Source organism: Ochotona princeps, chromosome 1 (genome assembly GCF_030435755.1).
Source record: "Ochotona princeps isolate mOchPri1 chromosome 1, mOchPri1.hap1, whole genome shotgun sequence".
NCBI lineage: Eukaryota > Metazoa > Chordata > Mammalia > Lagomorpha > Ochotonidae > Ochotona > Ochotona princeps.
In genome coordinates, this window is record NC_080832.1 from 100,149,889 (window position 1) to 100,169,220 (window position 19,332).

General features: G+C 41.7%; 1 protein-coding gene across 1 annotated transcript; it reads right to left on the minus strand.

Annotated features, from left to right (window-relative positions):
* C1H6orf141 (chromosome 1 C6orf141 homolog) lies at window positions 1-1,127 on the minus strand. Its single transcript, XM_004590538.2, has 2 exons — window positions 124-1,127; window positions 1-44 (listed from the first exon to the last, which is right to left on the minus strand). Exon 1 carries the CDS (start codon window positions 924-926, stop codon window positions 306-308), a length of 621 nt encoding a protein of 206 aa, XP_004590595.2. The 5' UTR covers window positions 927-1,127; the 3' UTR covers window positions 1-44; window positions 124-305.
* Between the last annotated feature and the right edge of the window lie 18,205 nt (window positions 1,128-19,332).

Genomic DNA, 19,332 nt, shown 5'->3' on the forward strand with positions numbered 1-19,332 from the left:
AATGGGAATTAACAGCAAGCCTTCTCATTTCAAAGCTCCCGAATCTGCAGAGTTAAAAACAATTACCAGACCTTCCGGGTTTACAGAAGGTAGGTAAGCTCCCCCAAGCATTACTCTGCTCACAGTGATTCACGGTGTCTCAGCCGCTGTCTGCCTTCCCGGTGCGCCCAGCCAGCTTCCTCCAGGTTCTTTAATCTCCTTGGGGAATAGGCTGCTCCCGTAGGGCACATACAACTTTTCGCTGCTAAGACGCAGTAAGCAGAGTCCGGGCTTGGGAAACAGACCCGGGGTTCCCAAGGGCCGTCTCACTCCCTGCCGGTGCGGAAAGTGACCGCGGTCATGGAGCGCTCCTCAGTCTTGGTGGTCATTTGGCCCCTGGTCCACTCGGTCTGCAGCACTTCCTGCGTCTCATGATAATCCACGACCCGCACAAGCACAGACTTGGGGACGGCCTTGGGGGCCCGCGGTGGGAACCCGGGGGCAGCGGCTATCCGCGGGCCAGAAGTCCTCTTTTCTCCAGGATACGGAGAAAAGCCGTCGGGGTCCCGGTGGTGGCCGTCTCCACCCGAGCGGGGAAGGTCCTCCCAAGCAGTCACTTCTTCCAGGCGAGGGTCCCCGTGAGCCCCCATCCACCTCTCTGGATGCATTAGAAACAGCACTTTGTCTCGGACCCAGGACTCGCAGTTCGAACTGTCTCCCGCCCTAGGGCCTGGAGACCGATCTCGAGGACCACGATCCCTGGTTCCCTTCGCCCCCGCCGCCACCGGCGTCGGTGCGCTGGGAGCCCAGGAAGCCGCGCGCCTCACCTCGTCCGGAAAGGACCCCGTGCGCCTGGGGGGCTTCGTGGGACTCGCTGCTTCACGGGGCGCCCAGGTTCTCATCCTGGCGGTGGGATCGGTCATTGGGGCTTTTTTCCGCCGGTCCATGCAGTAGGCTCCAGCTGAGCCCGGGCAGAGTACCGGAGCACCTGGCCCTGGGTGTGGTCTCAGCGGCCCCGGACTCCCGGCCAGCGAGAGCAGGAGACCGGATCAGCCTCAGGCCCGCCTGGCGCCGAACCCCGCCCCCGCTGCTGGGCTGCTTTCCAGGTCCCTTCTACCTCGCACCTCTCTGCCCCATCCCTCTCTGCCTGCCTGTAGCAGCCCTAGCCCTGCTACACCTGTGTTCTTGTCCCATCTCAGCGCCGTCCTGGTTTCCCACCCACACTTAACATCCCTCGGAGGTCATGCGCAAAAGATTGCCTCATCCCACGCCTCTACCTCCAAAGCAACAGAACAAAGTCTATTTTCTTTACACGGATGTTCTCCTAATATACGACTGAGGAAGTTTACTGCTGTTTTACATTCATCTGAACTAATGAAAATTCCCCTCTACAGGACGTTTCAGTCCTCCGGACCTTCTCCCGTCGTGCCGCTGGAATTTCCCAGTGTAGAGCAGAGTGGAAAAGTGAAAGCTGTGGAAAAAACAGCCTTCGGTTGGCTGGATCTGTGTAGTGGGCAGCCTTGGCTTGGCTTGGTTCTAATCAAAGTTTATCTCAGGGCGGAGCTTGCTGTCTTTGGTTTGAAACAAGCCACTAAACAGAAGCAGAACAAGTAGAAATGAACTGCTCAATGAACTTAAAGATTTAAAAATGTTAAAAGTTTGCACATTTTTAAAATTGTAAAAGCTCTTCTCTGCTTCTACTCTGTAGGGGTCAAGAATGTAGATGTACATACAGGTGTCCCTGGCCAGGCCATGGGAGTGTGCTCACCCACACGGTAATCCTTGCCTTCAGGAGAAAGCTAGCTGAGAAAATAAGAGAAGGTCAGGTTGTGATTTAAATCCTTTCCATCCTTGGGAGCAGGTGGTGGTTGGGAAAAATGCCTTCTGCTTTCCTATCTCATTTAGGAAAACAACTACAATGGTGGAAATTTTTGCCCATATCTGAAAGACCAGGAAATACAATGAGAGATTTTGGAAAAACAACCTTTCGTGTCTGTTATATGAACAGCACATGGTGTAGGAGCAGTAAAAATAAATCCTGGTTGGAGCTGGCAATCTAGAGGTAAGCCTGGGTTAGCTGCTGTTAGATAACCAAGTTTTTCGATGTTTGAGACAAGAATCGTTCTAAGCATTCTGTAACAAGTAAGCATATATTGCTTATGACAAAGAAAGTGCTATTTTTGTTTTTTGCTTTTGTTTTGATAGTCTTGGGTCTTTTCAAGCACAAGAACCAAGTATTTACTCTGGATGGGACCTGATAAGCAGGCGTTCTAAGAGTCTGATGCATTTAAATGCTTGGTCCAAAATGACCTCTAGTTTACCCTTCTATTTCAAATCTATGATCGTGTATTTCAATGACCTAGCCTATTCTGAAAGATGGTGTTCTTATAGATTTGAAGTAGGGCTTACAATACAGATTTTTTTCAACTGTCACTTTTTCCCACTCAAGATTTATTTAACTGAAAGGCATAATGAGACAGAGAGAGAGAGAGAAAAGAATCTTTCATCTCCTGCTCACTCAAAAATGTGCTGAAGCCAGCCAGAGGTAGGCCAACCGAAGCCAGGAGCCAGGGACTGCTGGGTCCCCATGTGGGTGACAGGAACTTTGTTCAGGCAGCTAGGTAGACAGTATCTATGTGTTAAGGCAGCTAGGTAGACAGTATCTATGTGTTACGAGAGACCAGACAAAATGAGAAGAAAATTATTTTATGCTCAATGGTACAAAAAAACAAACCCTGGAAACAGGACCCCGCCTCTTGTCCGTCTCACCATGTCCAAGGTGTCCTGGCCTCTCTTATCAAAAGGAATTAATTGAATTGAGCAAGCAATACAGCTGGTTGAACAGGGTCAGATTCACTAGGCTTGGAAATCATTTGAACATGATAGGTAAGAACGTTGATGATCAGTATCGTTTAGAGGAGTTTATTTAGGAGAATTTGAAATTGAAAACTCCCCAACCCCAACTTTCCTGAAGAGGGAGGAGGAGAGAGTGGCATGCTTGTGTCTATAAAACCCTCCAGTCTGAATGCAGACTTCACACCCTCAGGCCTTTTCTGAGGTTCTTGCCTGGCCTGTCACATGTAGGAACTTGTATCTCTTCAGTTTTTCTGATGAGTTAAAATCAATTTTTCATTTGCATCTTTGTCAACCACGTTCTTTGACATTGATAGAACAAACCCCTGGGGTTCAAATCGGCACTTACAACTTGGGCCATCACCTGCTTCCTCCCAGGCATGTTAATAGGAAACTGCATTAGAGGCATGGAGTAGCCAAGATCAGACCACACCCTCCAACATGGGATGCGGATGACCTCAGCGCTGACATCTCTCTGACATAACGCCTGCTCACAAAGCTCCTGCTTTCCAAACATCTGCAAAGATAAACTCCTGCCCTTCCTCATTATCGTTTTCTTTTCTGTTTTAAAGGAACACTTCTTAAAGTAATAGTGAGAACGCGACCCATTTTCATGTGAGGGAATCAAGTTTTTGGTTTTGTTTATGTTTTTGTCTAGTACTTGCTGGACTTGGTTTAGTAGGATTTGTCAGTTAGAAAGCACACAATACCAGGCCCTCAAATGAAGTGGAAATATATATAAGGAGAGATCAAGTGGGATGGACAATCCAGATTTGTCCTTCAGCTACCAATAGGCATTAGGCGCCCTTGGCAGTAAAACATGCAGTAATACAAATGATGCAACATAGTAATGAAACGAATCAAAAAAAATTACTAAAACTTTACCTTAAAAACTTAAGAAATGCACAGTAGAGTGGAAATGCTTGAATTCTAGTATATTGGCTATAGGTTGTCTTTCTATATCTGGTTCTAGAATTAATGTGATCCTGTAGGTATCCTTATTGAACTGGCAGATTAGCTGCACATTGTGCGACTTGAACAACAGAATTTAAAATTCATAGTTTTCTTTTTCAGCAAAGACTCGTGGGTTTACTTACATACAGTAGATCAGTTGTAAGCAAATTTGTCCAGAAACAGTTTCTTTAGAGATAAATGAGACTGGCATGCTATGACAGTCTATGCCCGTTCACAAAGCCATTATTGTCAGCAAAATAGTTATTGGTAGTTTTAACTGTGACTGGACATCTTCAGTCCACTAGCTCTCGCGCCAGATGGCTATAATGCTGGAGCTGAGCCTGTCCAAACTCAGGAGTTTCTTCTGGGATTTTTTTTAAGATTTATTTATTTTTATTGGAAAGACAGATATACAGAGAGGAGGAGAGACAGAGAGGAAGATCTTCCGTTTGATGATTCACTCTCCAAGTGACTGCAACGGCTAGAGTTGAGCCAATCCAAAGCCAGGAGCCTCTTCCAGGTCTCCCACTCGGGTGCAGGATCCCAAAGCTTTGGGCCATCCTTGACTGCATTCCCAGGCCACAAGCAAGGAACTGGCTGGGAAGCGGGGCCACCGGGATTGAAACTGGCACCCATATGGGTTCCCTGCACATTCAAGGCCAGGACTTTAACCACTACACTATCATGCCGGGCGCTCTTCTGGGCCTCTTACTTGGGTGCAAGGACACAAAGACAGGCCATCCTCCACTGCTTGTCCAGGCCATTTTCAGGGAGATGCATCAAAAATGGAGCAGCTGTAACTTGGGCCTGGCGCGGTGGCCTAGCGACTAAAGTCCTCACCTTGAACGCCTGGATCTCATATGGGTGCTGTTTCTAATCCCTGCAGCTCCACTTCCCATCCAGCTCCCTGCTTGTGGCCTGGGAAAGCAGTCGAGGATGGCCCAAAGCCTTGGGACCCTGCACGCATGTGGGAGACCTAGAAGAAGCTCCTGGCTCCTGGCTTTGGATTGGCGTAGTAACGGTTGTTGCGGTCCAGTCACTTGGGGAGTGAGTCATTGGACAGAAGATCTTACTGCCTCTCCTCCTCTCTGTGTATCTGACTTTGCAATAAAAATAAAATAAAACTTTAAAAGAAATGGAGCAGCTGGAACTCAAACCAGTGTCCTTAGGGGATGCTGGAACTTTAGGCAGAGGCTTAGCTTATATTTTGCCAAGGAGCTGGCTAAGAGATTTTTTTTGCTTGATAGTGTTATCTGAACAATTTTTCTGAATTGGTCTATAGTAGAGCTTGAGGGATGAAAATCAAATAAATAAGTAATACATAAAAGTTTTTTAAAAGATTTATTCATTTTTATTACTGCCAGATATACACAGAGGAGGAGAGACAGAGAGGAAGATCTTCCATCCGATGATTCACTCCCCAAGTGAGCCACAAAGGGCCGATGCGCGCCGATCCGATGCCAGGAACCTGGAACCTCTTCCAGGTCTCCCACGTGGGTGCAGGGTCCCAATGCATTGGGCCGTCCTCAACTGCTTTCCCAGGCTACAAGCAGGGAGCTGGACGGGAAGTGGAGCTGCCGGGATTAGAACCGGCGCCCATATGGGATCCTGGGGCGTTCAAGGCGAGGACTTTGAGCTGCTAGGCCATGCCGCCAGGCCCAATAAAAGTTTTTTTAAAAAGTACCCAGAAGATGCCTGAAGCATTTGGTTTAAAACCCAGTGAATTATGATATCTTTAAGTCTATAGCACTAAATAAATACTTAAAAATAAAAAGTATATTAGAAAATTGAAAGTAAGGACATTTAGTGAAGGGAAGACAGCTAGTGTTATTGAGAAAAGCTTTTTGGAAAAAGTAGAATTCTACTTACATTGGTTTAGGTACTTGGAAGATGCAGAAACCAACTTCTACAACCTAAACTATCTTTCCAAGTTCACAGAATGACATTCTCACTAACCATATATGTGTTTTTAGATATTATCCACAGGAGATATTTAAAGTTGAATGAAGCCATGAGTATATTGTTTTAATTCAAAGGATTATGACATTTTTTTATATTTTTTTATTATGACTGTTAAAAGAAGAAGTGAGAAGATGTCCATGTGCAAGCTGGGAGGAGAGAAACTCCTCCATTCACACATTCCTAGCTCCGAATTCCATTCTCCAAAGCTATAAGAAAATAAACTCCAGCTGTTTAAGCCTGCCTCTAGTTGAGATGTTGTATGGTAGCCTGGACTACCCATTGCAACTCTAACTTGGGAAAAAGAGACTTTATCACAAAGAAGTTAGCAATGCAAATATTTGTTGGCTTTACAATGGTTAGAAATCCAAGCTGTGATAAAGGGCATTGGGGATATAGGAGCAATGTAATCATGCATTCCACTGCTGGTATGAATGAAATCCAACTCCCGCACTTACCGTTGAGGCACTTCCTTAGAATCACTACGCAATCCAAGTGAATCTAGTGTCATGGTGCAGTGGGTTAAGCCATGGTTTGAAAGGTCAGCATTCAATACAGACAACCAAGAAGGACTTTGCGGTTCCTGGTTTTGGCCTGGTCCAGTCCCTGATATTACAGCTCTTTATGGAGCAAACGAGTATATGGGAGTATGGTAGCAGCTTATATTATTAAATAAATAAATAAATAAATAAATAAATAAATAAATAAATAAATAAGATTAATGGGAGTCAGTACAATAGCCTAGTGGCTGAATCCTTATCTTACACGCTCTGGAATCCCATATCAGTGCCAGTTCATTTCCTGACTGCTCCATTTTCCACCCAGCTCCCTGCTTGTGGCCTGAGAAAGGCAGTGGAGGGTGGCCTAAAACCTTGGGACTTTGCATCCAGGTGGAAGACCAATAACAGGCTCCTGTCTCCTGACTTCAGATTGGATCAGCTCCACTCAGACGTTTGTGGCCACTTGGGCAGTGAGACAGTGGATGGTGAATCTTTCTCTCTGTCTTTTTCTGTATGTCTGCTTTTCCTAAATAAATAAACAAATAAAATCTTTTTAAAAGATTTATGCATTTATTAGAAAGGGTTATAGAGTGGGAAAACAGATACACATACATACAGAGAGAGAGTGAGAAAGAGAGAGAGAGAGATTCCATTCAATATTTTATTAGGGCTGGGTCAGACCCAAACCAGGAATCAGGAGACCTATTCTGGTCTTTCTTGTGGGTACCGGGGGCAAAACTCCTGGGTCATCCTCCACTACAATTCCCAAATAATAGCAAAGAGCTAGAAGGAAAGCAGAGCAGCTGGGACTCAAACCAGCACCCACATGGGAAGCTGACATCTCAGGCAGTATGTCTACGTGGCTATGCCACAAAGCCAGGCCCAAGTTGTATTATTAGCTCAAATAATTTGCTTCCTCTTTCTGAAAGAGAATCATACTTCCTTGTGTGTTTGCGGCATCATTTGTAAAGTTCCCTCTGTGGGAAAATAACTGCCAACGCCATGTGACTCATTGCAGCTTATAGAGTGCAAGGAGATGCAAAATTGAAGGCAACTGAGCAGAAGTTTGAAAAGTCATCTCAGAGCTGTCTCTGGGCATGGCTCAGATCAAGGCTTCTATCAACTTTGGTTATTGTAAACTGATGGAATTCAGAGGCTTTTAGAATCATTATTATTATTATTACTATTACTGGAAAGGCAGAAATACTGAGAGGAGGAGAGACAGAGAGGAAGATCTTCTCTCCACTGGTTCATTCCCCAAGTGGCCACAGCAGCCGGAGCTGAGCTCATCCAAAGCCAGGAGCCAGGAGTGTCCTCCGGGTCTCCCATGTGGGTGCAGGGTCCCAAGGTTTTGGGCTGTCCTCTACTGCTTTCCCAGGCCAGAAGCAGGGAGCGGGATGGGAAGCGGGATCACCAGGATTAGAACTGGTGCCCATATGGAATTCCAGCATGTGCAAGGTGAGGACTTTAGCCACTAGGCTACTGTGCCATGCTGGATTTTTTTTTTTTTTTTTTTTACTTTAATCTTGCTGTTAAAGATGCTCTGGGGTGAGCATTTGGTATATGGCTGGTTGGGATGTCTACACTTCACATTGTAGTACCAAATTTCAAATTGCAGCTTTGTTCTTGAATTTAGTTTCCTGTTCTTCCAGATCCTGGAAGGCAGCAGGTGGCTCAATTAATTGGGTCTCTGTGATAGTTGGGTCACCCCTGTTGTAGACCTGGATTGAGCTGCCACTCGTGGCTTCTGCACAATCTAGATCTAGCCATTTAAGGCATTTGGGGAGTGAATTGATACAGAAAAAATCTGTTTTAGTTTTGCTTCTTTGTTTTCCTACCTCTTAAATAAACACATTTTGGAGGCTAGCACTGTGACCCTGCCTGCCACACTGACATCCGATATGGGCACTGAGTCAAGTCTTGGCTGCTCCAGTTCTGACCCAACTCCCTGCCATTGCAGCCAGGGAAGCAGTGAAAAATGGTCCAGGTTTTGGGGTGCTCCTGGCTCTTGTCTTCAAACCAGCCCACCTCTGGCTATTGCAAACCATTTAAATGGAGAACAAACCAGTGAAAGGAAGATCTCTCTCTTTCCTTTTCTCTCTGTGGCTCTGTCATTCAAATAAATAATAATAATAAATAAATCTTTAGTATGATACATACACATGTATATATTGTTAAATTTTCTAGAGAAACCACTTTCCCACTAACTTGAAAACAGCATTCTAAATTTAAAATGCCTATAATTGGTTTTATTATTTACCCTCCCTAGATTAGATGAGATTAAATGTGTTCTTGGTGGTATGGCCATATATTAATCTCTTTAAAAATGCTTCCAGTTCCCGCATTTAGAGTTAGAGAATGACAAACATGACTTCCAAGTATTTTCCCTTTCCCGCAGTGGCTTGCTGTATCCCAGACAGCTAATGCTCCATGCCCTTACTTTTTTTTTCCTGTGTCCCATTCCTTTCAATTTCTACAACTACAAGAATAAAAGCATACACGATCCCATAATCCTATCCCAGTTAATCACTGTCTGTCACTGAAAGAAAAGATAAAAGGGACAAAAATCTAAAACATCACAAAACAAAGTTTTGAGACTATTGTGAGATATTCTATTTAAATAAAATCTAACCTGATTATAGACAAACTTTCAAAACACGGAGCCATTTAGGAGATCTTTCCATCATATCTCCTGTTATAGCTAAGGCTCTCATGACCTGGAAAACACAGACTGTGCAAAGAAAACAACACTGTGCTAATAAGCAGCAGGAGACTTGGATGTCCTGTATTATCTTGGGCAAGTCTCCCAATGTTTCCACACCTATGTTCTCACCCACGAGGCAGAAATCATAGCTTCACTGCTTGCTTCCAGTATTACAATGGCGTTAACACAAGGACACAATCCTGGTAGCCTTTTTTAAAATATAAAGCCTGTAAAATACTTCTAAAATTTTTAAAGGTGCATTGTTTTGATTATACCCAGTTTTATTTGAAAAGCAGGTTTACAGAGAGAGGTGTCTTCAGTCCACTGGTTTACCGTCTTAATGGCCACAATGGCCAGAGGTGAGCCCCTCTGAAGCCGGGAGTCATGAGCTTCATCCAGGTCTCCCACATTAGTGTAGGGGTCCAAGGACTTGAGCCATGCTCTGCTGCTTTTCTAGGCCTTAATAAGGGAACTGGATTAAAAGTGAAGTAGGAATGACTAGAACTGGCCAACATACTGGATGTCAGTGCCTCTGGTAGAGGATTAGACTGTTGAGCTACTGTACTGGCCTTCCTATTGTTTTTTAGAACCGGAATCTAAGGCACGACTTTTGCTGAGATTCCAGGGGAAAGATGCAGGAGTCGAGGGGCTTCTAGGGAATGAGAACCAAACTCAAACCTTGAGATAGAAAAATAAATGTGGATAGTTATAAATCGAGGAGCAATATAAGGAAGAGTGGGAGAGTGGCAGTTCAGTGAATAGCAAGTAGTTTAGCACAAGACTGTGAGATAAAATGAAAACAGTGTAATTTTTAAAGATGGAAATTTGTGGCATAAATTTTGATTGACTAGCCTGAATGTTCTGGGAGAAGAAAAGGTCTTAAATTTACCCAACACTAACTTGCATTTATGCTGTGAATGAAACTTAGGCCCTTACATTTCATGCAGAGTGGAAATTTCCAAACTAATGTAAGCAACATTCTGATATTTGAAATTAAAAGACCAAGATGAAGTTTTCCAGAAAACTGTAAGGAATGACTCACGTAGCACTCTGAGTAACAGCAACTGCTTAAATGAGCTTTTTAAAACTCTAATTCAAGATCAGCTTCCCAGATTATCAAAGTGTATTAATCATGGCCGTCTCCTGTCAGAGGTCAGGATTTGAGACTAAGCTCTGTGACTGAGTATGAATAAGCAACTTGCTAGACAGGAAATTACATCACCAGTGACAAGTCAGCATTTAATGATGGTCATAAAGAATCAGTGCCCTTTAGTTCATATCTATGTTGAGCATAAATATGTTTATCTGCTTAACAGCAGCACATTCTGTTATTTCAGTGAGGGTTAATCATTTACTCAATGGAGGTCAAATGTTTATTATGCATTTTGGGCAAAGCAATCACTCAGGTTAGTGGAATAAAAGTTATATCAGTACCGATCCTAATAAGATTATCATAAAAATATTAGGGAAGTAAGGTCATTTTTCTTCCTTAAATATTGTTATATAACCACTATGTACATGACCAGAATAGGGGTTGACAATTGTAAGAATCACCGATAATCTACCTTTTACATTGGTGGAACTTTCAACCCCTAACTGGCTAGCTCTATATAAACATTTATGAATCTGCTATGTTATATCAACAAAGCAAAAGATGGGTGGAAAACACTGTCTGTTGTTCAGCAGGTTCTCAAACAAGTTGATCTGGAATGTCCATAAGCTCAAATAAAATGGTTAGGAATAATCCCTCTTTATCTTTTATATATACATCATAATTCATACCTTAAGAACAAGGTTTTGGCAAAATGGGACAAATGGTAGTTGTTTATCATTCAACCCAACCCTCTCTAACTCTATTCCTCTTTTCTTATTCAACTCCCACATTTAACTCAACAGGAATCTTACAGAATGCAAGCTTCTGACCAAGTGTTCTATTTCTTTTTTTTTCTATATTTCTCTTGCCTTTTAAAATACATTTTTTTTGCATTCCGTGTACACCTTTCTTTATTTTCTAATGTTAGTGGAGAATGTATGTGTGTAGGTAACACAGACACAAACTCGCTAAATTTAATTACTGCTTGTGCTACCGACTAGCTCTAAGATGCCTTGGACAGGATACTTACTTTTTACTTTGCCTTAGTTTTATCAAGTGAAAGTGAAGATTAAAAAAGAGAGAGAGAGTACCAATCTAATAGGGCAAATTAAAATATGTCAGGATATGTAAAGCTCATGCAATAGTGCTGCCACTTAGTGACTGGCTAGTGCATCATCTGCACAATGGAGATGGACGGGGGTTGCTTCTTTTGTTCACAAGAGTGTAACTTTCATTGTTCCTAATAACTACAGCAGTGCTAGATACCACTGTTGAATTGATTGATGCGCTTCTTGTTAAGCTTCTGTCAGATTCATGTTAGTTTCTTCTTGTAGAAGCTGTCTTTCTTGAGTCTGTGAGATGGCTTTGTTTCTACTTGTGAAATATTTCCCTACTAGGTTTTCATCATGTTTTGCTGCCGCTCATGTCTCTTATGTCTGGGTTTAAGGTTTTGAAAAGACTAAAGCGTTGAAAACTCAAATTCGTTAATAATCATTAGTAATAATAAAATCAGTTAACAATTGATAATTAATTGCTTAAGTGACATTTTATATGTAATGTCTCGTCTTAAATGTACAATGGTTTCTGTTTCAATGCTTTGTACAAGGGTTGAACTGTTAATCTTCAGTCATTTTGTTGGTTTTACTTTGATTCAAATATAAAACTAGTTGAAATAATGGTATAATAAATTGTTGATTATTCCTCTGGCCTCATTATTAACATTTTGTTGCATTTGGCCTCTCTTCCTCTCTTCATACACATATACAATTGTATATGAATTTCTTTCACTAAAAACTACTTGAAATTAAGTTACAAATCTCACACCTCACCACTAAATATTTTACTTACTTACTTATTTATTTATTTTTTATTTATTACAATTTATTTCTTTAATTATTTTTGCTCCTATATATGCCTGCAATGGCTGGGGCTGGGTTGGGCTGAGCTGGGTTCAAGCTTAAGGCCAGAAACAAAACTTATGTCTCCCACATGGGTGGCAAGAGCCCAGTCACTTGAACCATCGTATTTTTTTTCAGCATCTACAATCAGGAATTTGGAGTCAGGAGTTAGAGCCAAGTACGAAAGTGAGGTATCGTAATGTAACATAAAGGCCTGTTAACCAGAGTCTTAATCTCTAGGCTAAATGGTCACCCCTAAGTAAACGTACTTCCTTATGGATGATATGTAGTATGATGTATGATATGTTGTATTTCTCATTGGATTGTATTAGAAGACAAAGTGCTAGGTTGTTTCACTGTTACTTATGCTAAGTTAATCATTGGGTTTAGATGGTAAGCTCTAATTATCTTCAGCATTAAGCTACAGTTAAGTAAATAATCTTTTACAATAGATAGGATGAGAATTTGATGTTGTTCTTTTTGTCCAATAGCTCTTCATCCATTCTCTTTAACAACCACTAGTATCACTGCCTGATCAATTCTTAAATTGGGTATTTTGATACTCATTAGCTATTTTCTATTTTTGCCATTTATTCTACATTTCTTAGTAAACATTATTCTGTAAAGAAGAGCTTTTGCTTGCCACCTGCTTCTGCTCTCATATCTCTATGGACTCAGTGATTTATTTTAACAATCAATGTGCTATGCATTAATATTTCTGTCATTTCAAAATGTTTATTTTTGTTTACTTGAAAGACATATAGAAAGAGGAATAGGAAGACAGGAAGAGACGGTGGGGGAGGAGCAGGGAGAGAATGAATGAGAGAGAGAAAATTTTCAATATACTGGTTTATTTACTAATTGTTCCCTGCAGCCAGATTTGGTCAGGTCAAAGGCAAGATCTACAGGTTCCATCCAGGACTTCCATGTAAGTACTTGAGTCATTATCTGCTGCCTCCCGGGGTACACATCATTCACAAGTAGGATTGGAAGCAGAGGAGCAAGGACTGCTACCCTGGAACTCTGCCTGGGAATGTGGCATCTCAAACAACAGCTTCAAAAACTGTGCCACATACCTGATCTTGATGTACTTTTTCATGTTGAAATTACTTCAGTTCTATATCCTTTAACATAACCAGATTTACTTTCTGAGCATCTGCTTACGTTTTTATTCAAGTTGATCCTTCCTTGCCACAGTCTTGGAATCAGCCTTTTCTCCAAGTTTCTTGTTTCTGTAGATGCCATTTAGGAATGGGAAGGATCAGGATAATAGCAATGCTCATTGCTTCCAGGTCAGCTACTTATAGGCCTTTTCAGTGGAAAGAGCTAAGCAATAGCTATTACTTTTTAATTTTAGGTTTAGATATTGTTAAAATTGTGTAAAATGAGTATATTCAGAGAAATTTTGCTCTAGTATTGTCTCCATTACTATTATTTCATTGTGTATGTAGTTAAATTAGTTTCTTGCTTGAGTTTCCTACATTTTATTTGCAAAAATAATCAGGTACCATTGTTGATATGGTTTCTTTTTTAAGATTTATTATTTACATTGAAAAGACAGATTTACAGAGAGAAAGAAAGATCTGCTGTCCACTGGGTCGCTCCCCTAATGGCCGCAATGGCCAGAGCTGAGCCGATCCAAAGCCAGGAGCTTCTTCTGCATTCCCTACGTGGGTTCAAGTTCCCAAGGCTATGTGTATATTGAAATAATGTACTGTAGCATATAAAAGTGTACAAGTATTATATGCTAAATAAACATAAAAGCAGAAGAAAACAATTGTAATTACTCTTTCATGTAATAGAGAACTTAATGTTCCATTTTGTGGATGAATGATCTATTCTGGTAGACCCTGAAAGATGGGAATTTAGGTTGTTTCCCAGTGTTACTATTACAAATTAAATTGTATGAATGGTCCTACATAAACGTTTATTTTATGAAGTTCATAGGGGATTTTTGGGGTAAATTCCTAGAAGTTGAATCGCTTGGGTAAATGCATATGTGTTCGATTAGATATTACCAGATTCATTTCACTGGCTTGCAGATATTGTATTGTGTTACCCAGCTATAATATAACCTTGTGCTTTCAAATTTTTGATGTTTATCAACCTGATTTGTATTTTGTCAGTCAGATATATAAGAAATGTTATCTCCTTACAGTGTTTTGCTTTTAAGTTCAGCATCTTTTCATGTGTTTAAGGACCACATTGTTTAATTCTGTAATTGTACATTTTTCTGTTGGGTTTTGAATATTTTTCCACATTTCAGATTTAGCGGCTGTTTACATTTCAGTTTTAGGAGCTGGGCTAGTCTGAAGCCAACAGGAGTCAGAACTTAATCTGGATCTCCAATATGGATGCAGGAACTCAGTTACTTGAGCCATCATCTCCTCCCTCCTTGGATATGTATTAGCGAAAATCTGCATCAGGAGAGAGTAGCTGACATTCACAGGGAGGCATTCAAGGCAGTGACAAAGCTACTGTATCACATACATACCCCAGACACAGGAAGGTTTACTAGTTGTATCCTTGAAAAGTAGCAGGACTGGGAGATAAGAGTATAGACTCACTATGTGCTTTGCATAGTTTTAACTTTAAATAACAATTTTCATGGTATTTTGAAGTACTTTAAAATAATCTTAATTTAAAAATAAATGTAATGTGAAAGTCAAAGAATAGAAATTAAAAAAACAAGTAATAAAAGGCTTTATATGCTCAACAAGTGAACAGTCTGTCCTAATTAATGATTACAAGGATATAGAAAGGGGTGGTGTCTAAGTGTCAATGCTTCCACGTTTGGATACCCAGGCTTGTTATCTGGTCCTGGCTCCGGGCTCCAGCTTTCTGTTAGTGATAACTCTAAGAAACCAGTGAATAACCCAGTAGGTAGAAGATCTATGTCTCTTTGACACTTGAAAAAGATTAAATAAATATTATTATTTAATTTTTAAATAACTGTGTATCTACCTAGAATTCTTCATCTCTCTCTTTTCCCCCAACTGTGTGTGTATAGGGAAGTGGACAAATCGACTCAAGTCCATTGGGTTCGGGTCACCCATGTGGGAGAGCGCGATCAAGTGTGTGGCTCCTGACTTTGGCCTCAGCCACCTTATTATCATTGTAGGCATTTGAAAAGTTCTTTGCCTCTGTAACACTGCCTCTTGAAACAAAGAAACAAACAAAAAATAGATATACCAAAGTAATTAGCAATATTCAGAGAATAAAAAATGAAGATAATTTTATTACAGATCAGATAGCATACATTTTAATAAATATAAGTGTCTCTTCCTCCATAACATTAAGAACATGTTTTTATTTGTTGCTTATAACATAAAGTGCAGCTACTCAGCTATGGGACAGTGGGGTCAAATGAGGAAACATGGACAAATCATTCGAGACAAGTTCCACATTATATAACAACATTTTTATATGCTCATCTCCGTTGATATGGTGCTTATCCTGACAGGAGTCTGCTTTAGAAAGAGCCTGAACTGAGCCATATATGAGCTATATGTGGGTATGGAAGAGCTGTGACTGGGCTGAAACATCCAACAGCAAGAACCAGAATGGGTTGAAGGCCAGTTAGGAAAAGCCACTGTTCCTGCTAGGATAGGAGGCAAACTGAGTAGTGCTGGCTCATGAACCCACTGGTATGCGCGAAATCTGGCATTGGGAGGGGTTCTGTTGGAGGAGCCTGGGCAACTCCTCTGACAGGACACAGACCCTGCTGGTAAGCGCAAGAGACATGGAAGGAAACAGCCCAGAAGAGGTCATGGAAAGGGACCCACTGGCATACATTTGGCATGGGTCGGGGGCAGACCAGGCTGAATCAGTCCACATCATCAACTGGCAAATCCAAATGCCAGAACAGAGTGTGGGTCGAGCCAGGTTCAGTCTTGATAAAAGCAGTACACAACACGGAATGCCAAGGTGAGGTTGCCTGTGCCAGATGTGACCGCAGCACCCAACCAGCACACGTGAGAACCAAAAATGGAGGGCGCAGAACCGGCAGGGGAATAAGGGGTGGTCTCCTTGCTGGACAGCTACTCCCACTGGAGAGCATGAGCTGGGATGGGGGCAGACCAGACTAGGCAGGGCTATAACACCTGTGTGCCTCATGTGGACCAGATCAGGGAAAAGCCAGGCTGGGCTGATTATTCCTACTGGTGCAATCTACAATTAGAGTGGGTGAGGGTTGTTGGGGCTTAGTCACAGCATCAGCTGGCAGAAACTGGCACTGGGGGCTAGTTCTGTCAAGTTAAACCACAGAACCACCTGGAGAGTGCATAATCTGGGAGTGGGAGTGGCCTGGGAGGGAAATAGTGGGCTCCTCTCTCTTGGGTTACCACCCCCCATGGGAGGGCACGAAAACTAGAACAGGGGCTGGGGTGGCTAGACAGAGACACCCAATAACATCCATGAGGGCTGAATAGTTGAGCTGGTTAGATGGAACAAGGTTTTAATACCCATTGACATGTATGAGAGCAGAAGGGGATGTGGGACAGACTGGACTAGTCTGCTATACATACTGGCAAACCAGGGTAGGGGGCAGGCTTTGGTGGGGGTTATTGTGGGTCGCTCTGACTAGGCTGCACCTCCCACTGATTTATGTGAGGGCAGAGTATGTACTGGGCAGAACCAGGCTGGACTGCAAACACCCATTGGTTCCAGTGGAAAACACGGATGGAAACAGAACCAACCCAGCAACTGCAACCACCAGCTGATGGGATGATGGACTGTGGCGGGCCCTGTGCTTGCTAGTACATACAAGAATCTGGTCTGGGAACACCTCAGACAAAGTTTCTTTGGGAATCTCCCCAATTGAGCTTTTGGACTCAGAACACTAACCATCAAATGACAGAGGACAGAACGAGTCAATCAACTACCTCAGCTATATATTAGCAGTGAAAATACTGAGCAAACGGAGACACTATGATGGACTATGTCAATCAGTGGATTCTCCAACGACCGCATCGTGGTTTGAGTGGTGAGAGTGGCAGCGATTCAGAACTGTTGAACTATCAAAACCACTTGAGCAAGCCCCTTGGAGCATGCCCCACATCCGGGACCTGGGGTGGGTGGGAGACTGGGTGGGGCTTCTCCCTTAAAATCTCCTTTTACCTCAGATATAATAAGGAAACAATATGGAACTAATTGTTTTGCCCATCTTCCTGTAGTGCTTGAACCTTTTTACTCTAATTATATCAAGATTGTCAAAAATAATAAAAATTAATTAATTAATTAATTTTAAAAATAGAAATAACCTAAAATCATCAAAAATTGTAATAAAATAGCTAGAAATAATGCAAATCCTCCTAGTATTAGGAAATAATAATCTAGATCTAAAATCTGACATCTAGTGTTCATTGTCATAACTGCATCATCTCAACTAAATGAAAGCCTTATTAAAAGCAATGCCTTGTGAAAAACAAAGAAAGAACAATACCTATTGGCAAAGAAAGGAGGAAGGGAATGTTCTCATACTGAATCCATGAGTTACGTTCAACCTGTTCCCTTTGTGTTAATATTCTATTAACATAAAAATATCAGGAAAAAAAGCAATGCCTTTGAAAAAAGCTTGATTAATTTATGTGAAAGCTAATGACAGAGGGGGAAAGAACAGCAATCTTGGATTCACTGCTTGACTGCTCAGATTGCCATGGCAGCCATCACTGGGCCAGCCCAGAACCAGGAACTTCTGGATCTTGCAAGTGGATCGTAGCGGCCAATCTTCTGTTTGTTTTGTTGTTGTTGTTTCCAGACCAGTAGCAGGGAGTTGGATTGGGAATGAGGCAGTCAGGATGAGAACCAGTGCTCATACAGGATGCTGGCTTTGCAAGCACCAGTTTCACTTGTTATACCACATTATCAGCCCCCAAGGCAATGTCTTCCAATAGGACCTAAGCTCTAAAGCACAGTTTGCCTTGTTAGCAAAAAAGAAAGCTGTGCTTTTTTTTTTTTTTTTTTTTAGTAAAGGGAACACTCAGATATATTTTTTTATAATTTTTTAAATCACAGGATAAGGAATAAAAAGTGATTTAAGAATTCCCCAAATAGGGGAAAAAAAACTTCACTTAAAAAGTGGATAAAAATGGAACAGAACTGGAAACATTTGTGGCACTGGTACAGCTGAGGTAGGAAACAGAAAGGAAAACAGGAGGGGCTGAGACTGGCTGCCTTTCTCTTTCGGTCCACCACTAGGGGACAGTACAGGGCCAATTTTTGGCCTTTTTTTTTTTTTTTTTTTTTTTTTTTTTTTGGTCCCCTCTTCTTGTCACTACCTAGAAATTTAGATTAGTTTTGTCTGGCTTTGGACTTTATATGAATGGAAATAGACTCTTGAAATGTATAATCTTATTTCTGGTTTATAGTTAGTATGTATTATTTCAATGAAAATTTTCACTCCTTATGAAATCCTTTTACAAGATTTATTTATTTTTATTGCAAAGTCAGATACACAGAGAGGAGGAGACACAGGAAGATGTTTTGTCTGATGATCACTTCCCAAGTGACCACAACGGCCGTTGCTGCTCCAATCCGAAGCCAGGAACTTCTTCCAGGTCTCCCACATGGGTGCAGGGTCCCAAGGCTTTGGGCCATTCTCAACTGCTTTCCCAGGCCACAAGCAGGGAGCTGGATGGGAAATGGAACTACTGGGATTAGAACCGGTGCCCATATGGGATTCTGGCACGTTCAAGGTGAGGACTTTAGCTGCTAGACCACTGCTCCAGGCCCCCATCATGTACTCTTGACCTCTCGATATTAATTTCACTTCACTGACCATTTCTCCAGATAACTTCTCTGTGCTTAAGTTGCAGGCATCTAACCCAGTCCCATCATTTGCATATTTCAAAGTTCAACATTCCTCAAATGAAGACTTCTCCCTGTTCCCAGCTGTCCTCGACCTGGCGCTCTTCCAGTGCTTCTGATATCAGTCAAAATACGACAGGCCTTGAATTTCACAACAGAAACATCTGAGGTCGCTAACATCTCCTACAGTCATCTAATTTCTAAGCTGTCAGTTTTTCATCTTAACCAGCTCAATAATCATCTACATCTCACTATCATCATTACTAGAATTCAAATCTAGATTACCATCATTTTGAATTGTGTTATAGCCTTCCTACTAATTTCCAAACACATTGACACTAAATAAAACTGATATTTATTGGATAGAGATTGGTTGTATATTATACTGGGGAATTTCCTTTAATTAGCAAATAACATAGACCCATTCTACTTGATGAACCTCTCTCTTTTTGTCTTTCCTATGCCAGATATTTCTCTGTGTATTTCCTAAAAGTGTCCAGCACAGTGTTAAAAGTTGAACACTTACATTCAGCATGGTCATCTGGAGGACAAAATGAATTAAGGTGGTAAGTGCAATTTGGTTAA

What these genes read in the sequence shown, in the direction of transcription:
- C1H6orf141 (XM_004590538.2), bottom strand. Translation starts at nt 926, where the DNA reads ATGGACCGGCGGAAAAAAGCCCCAATGACCGATCCCACCGCCAGGATG.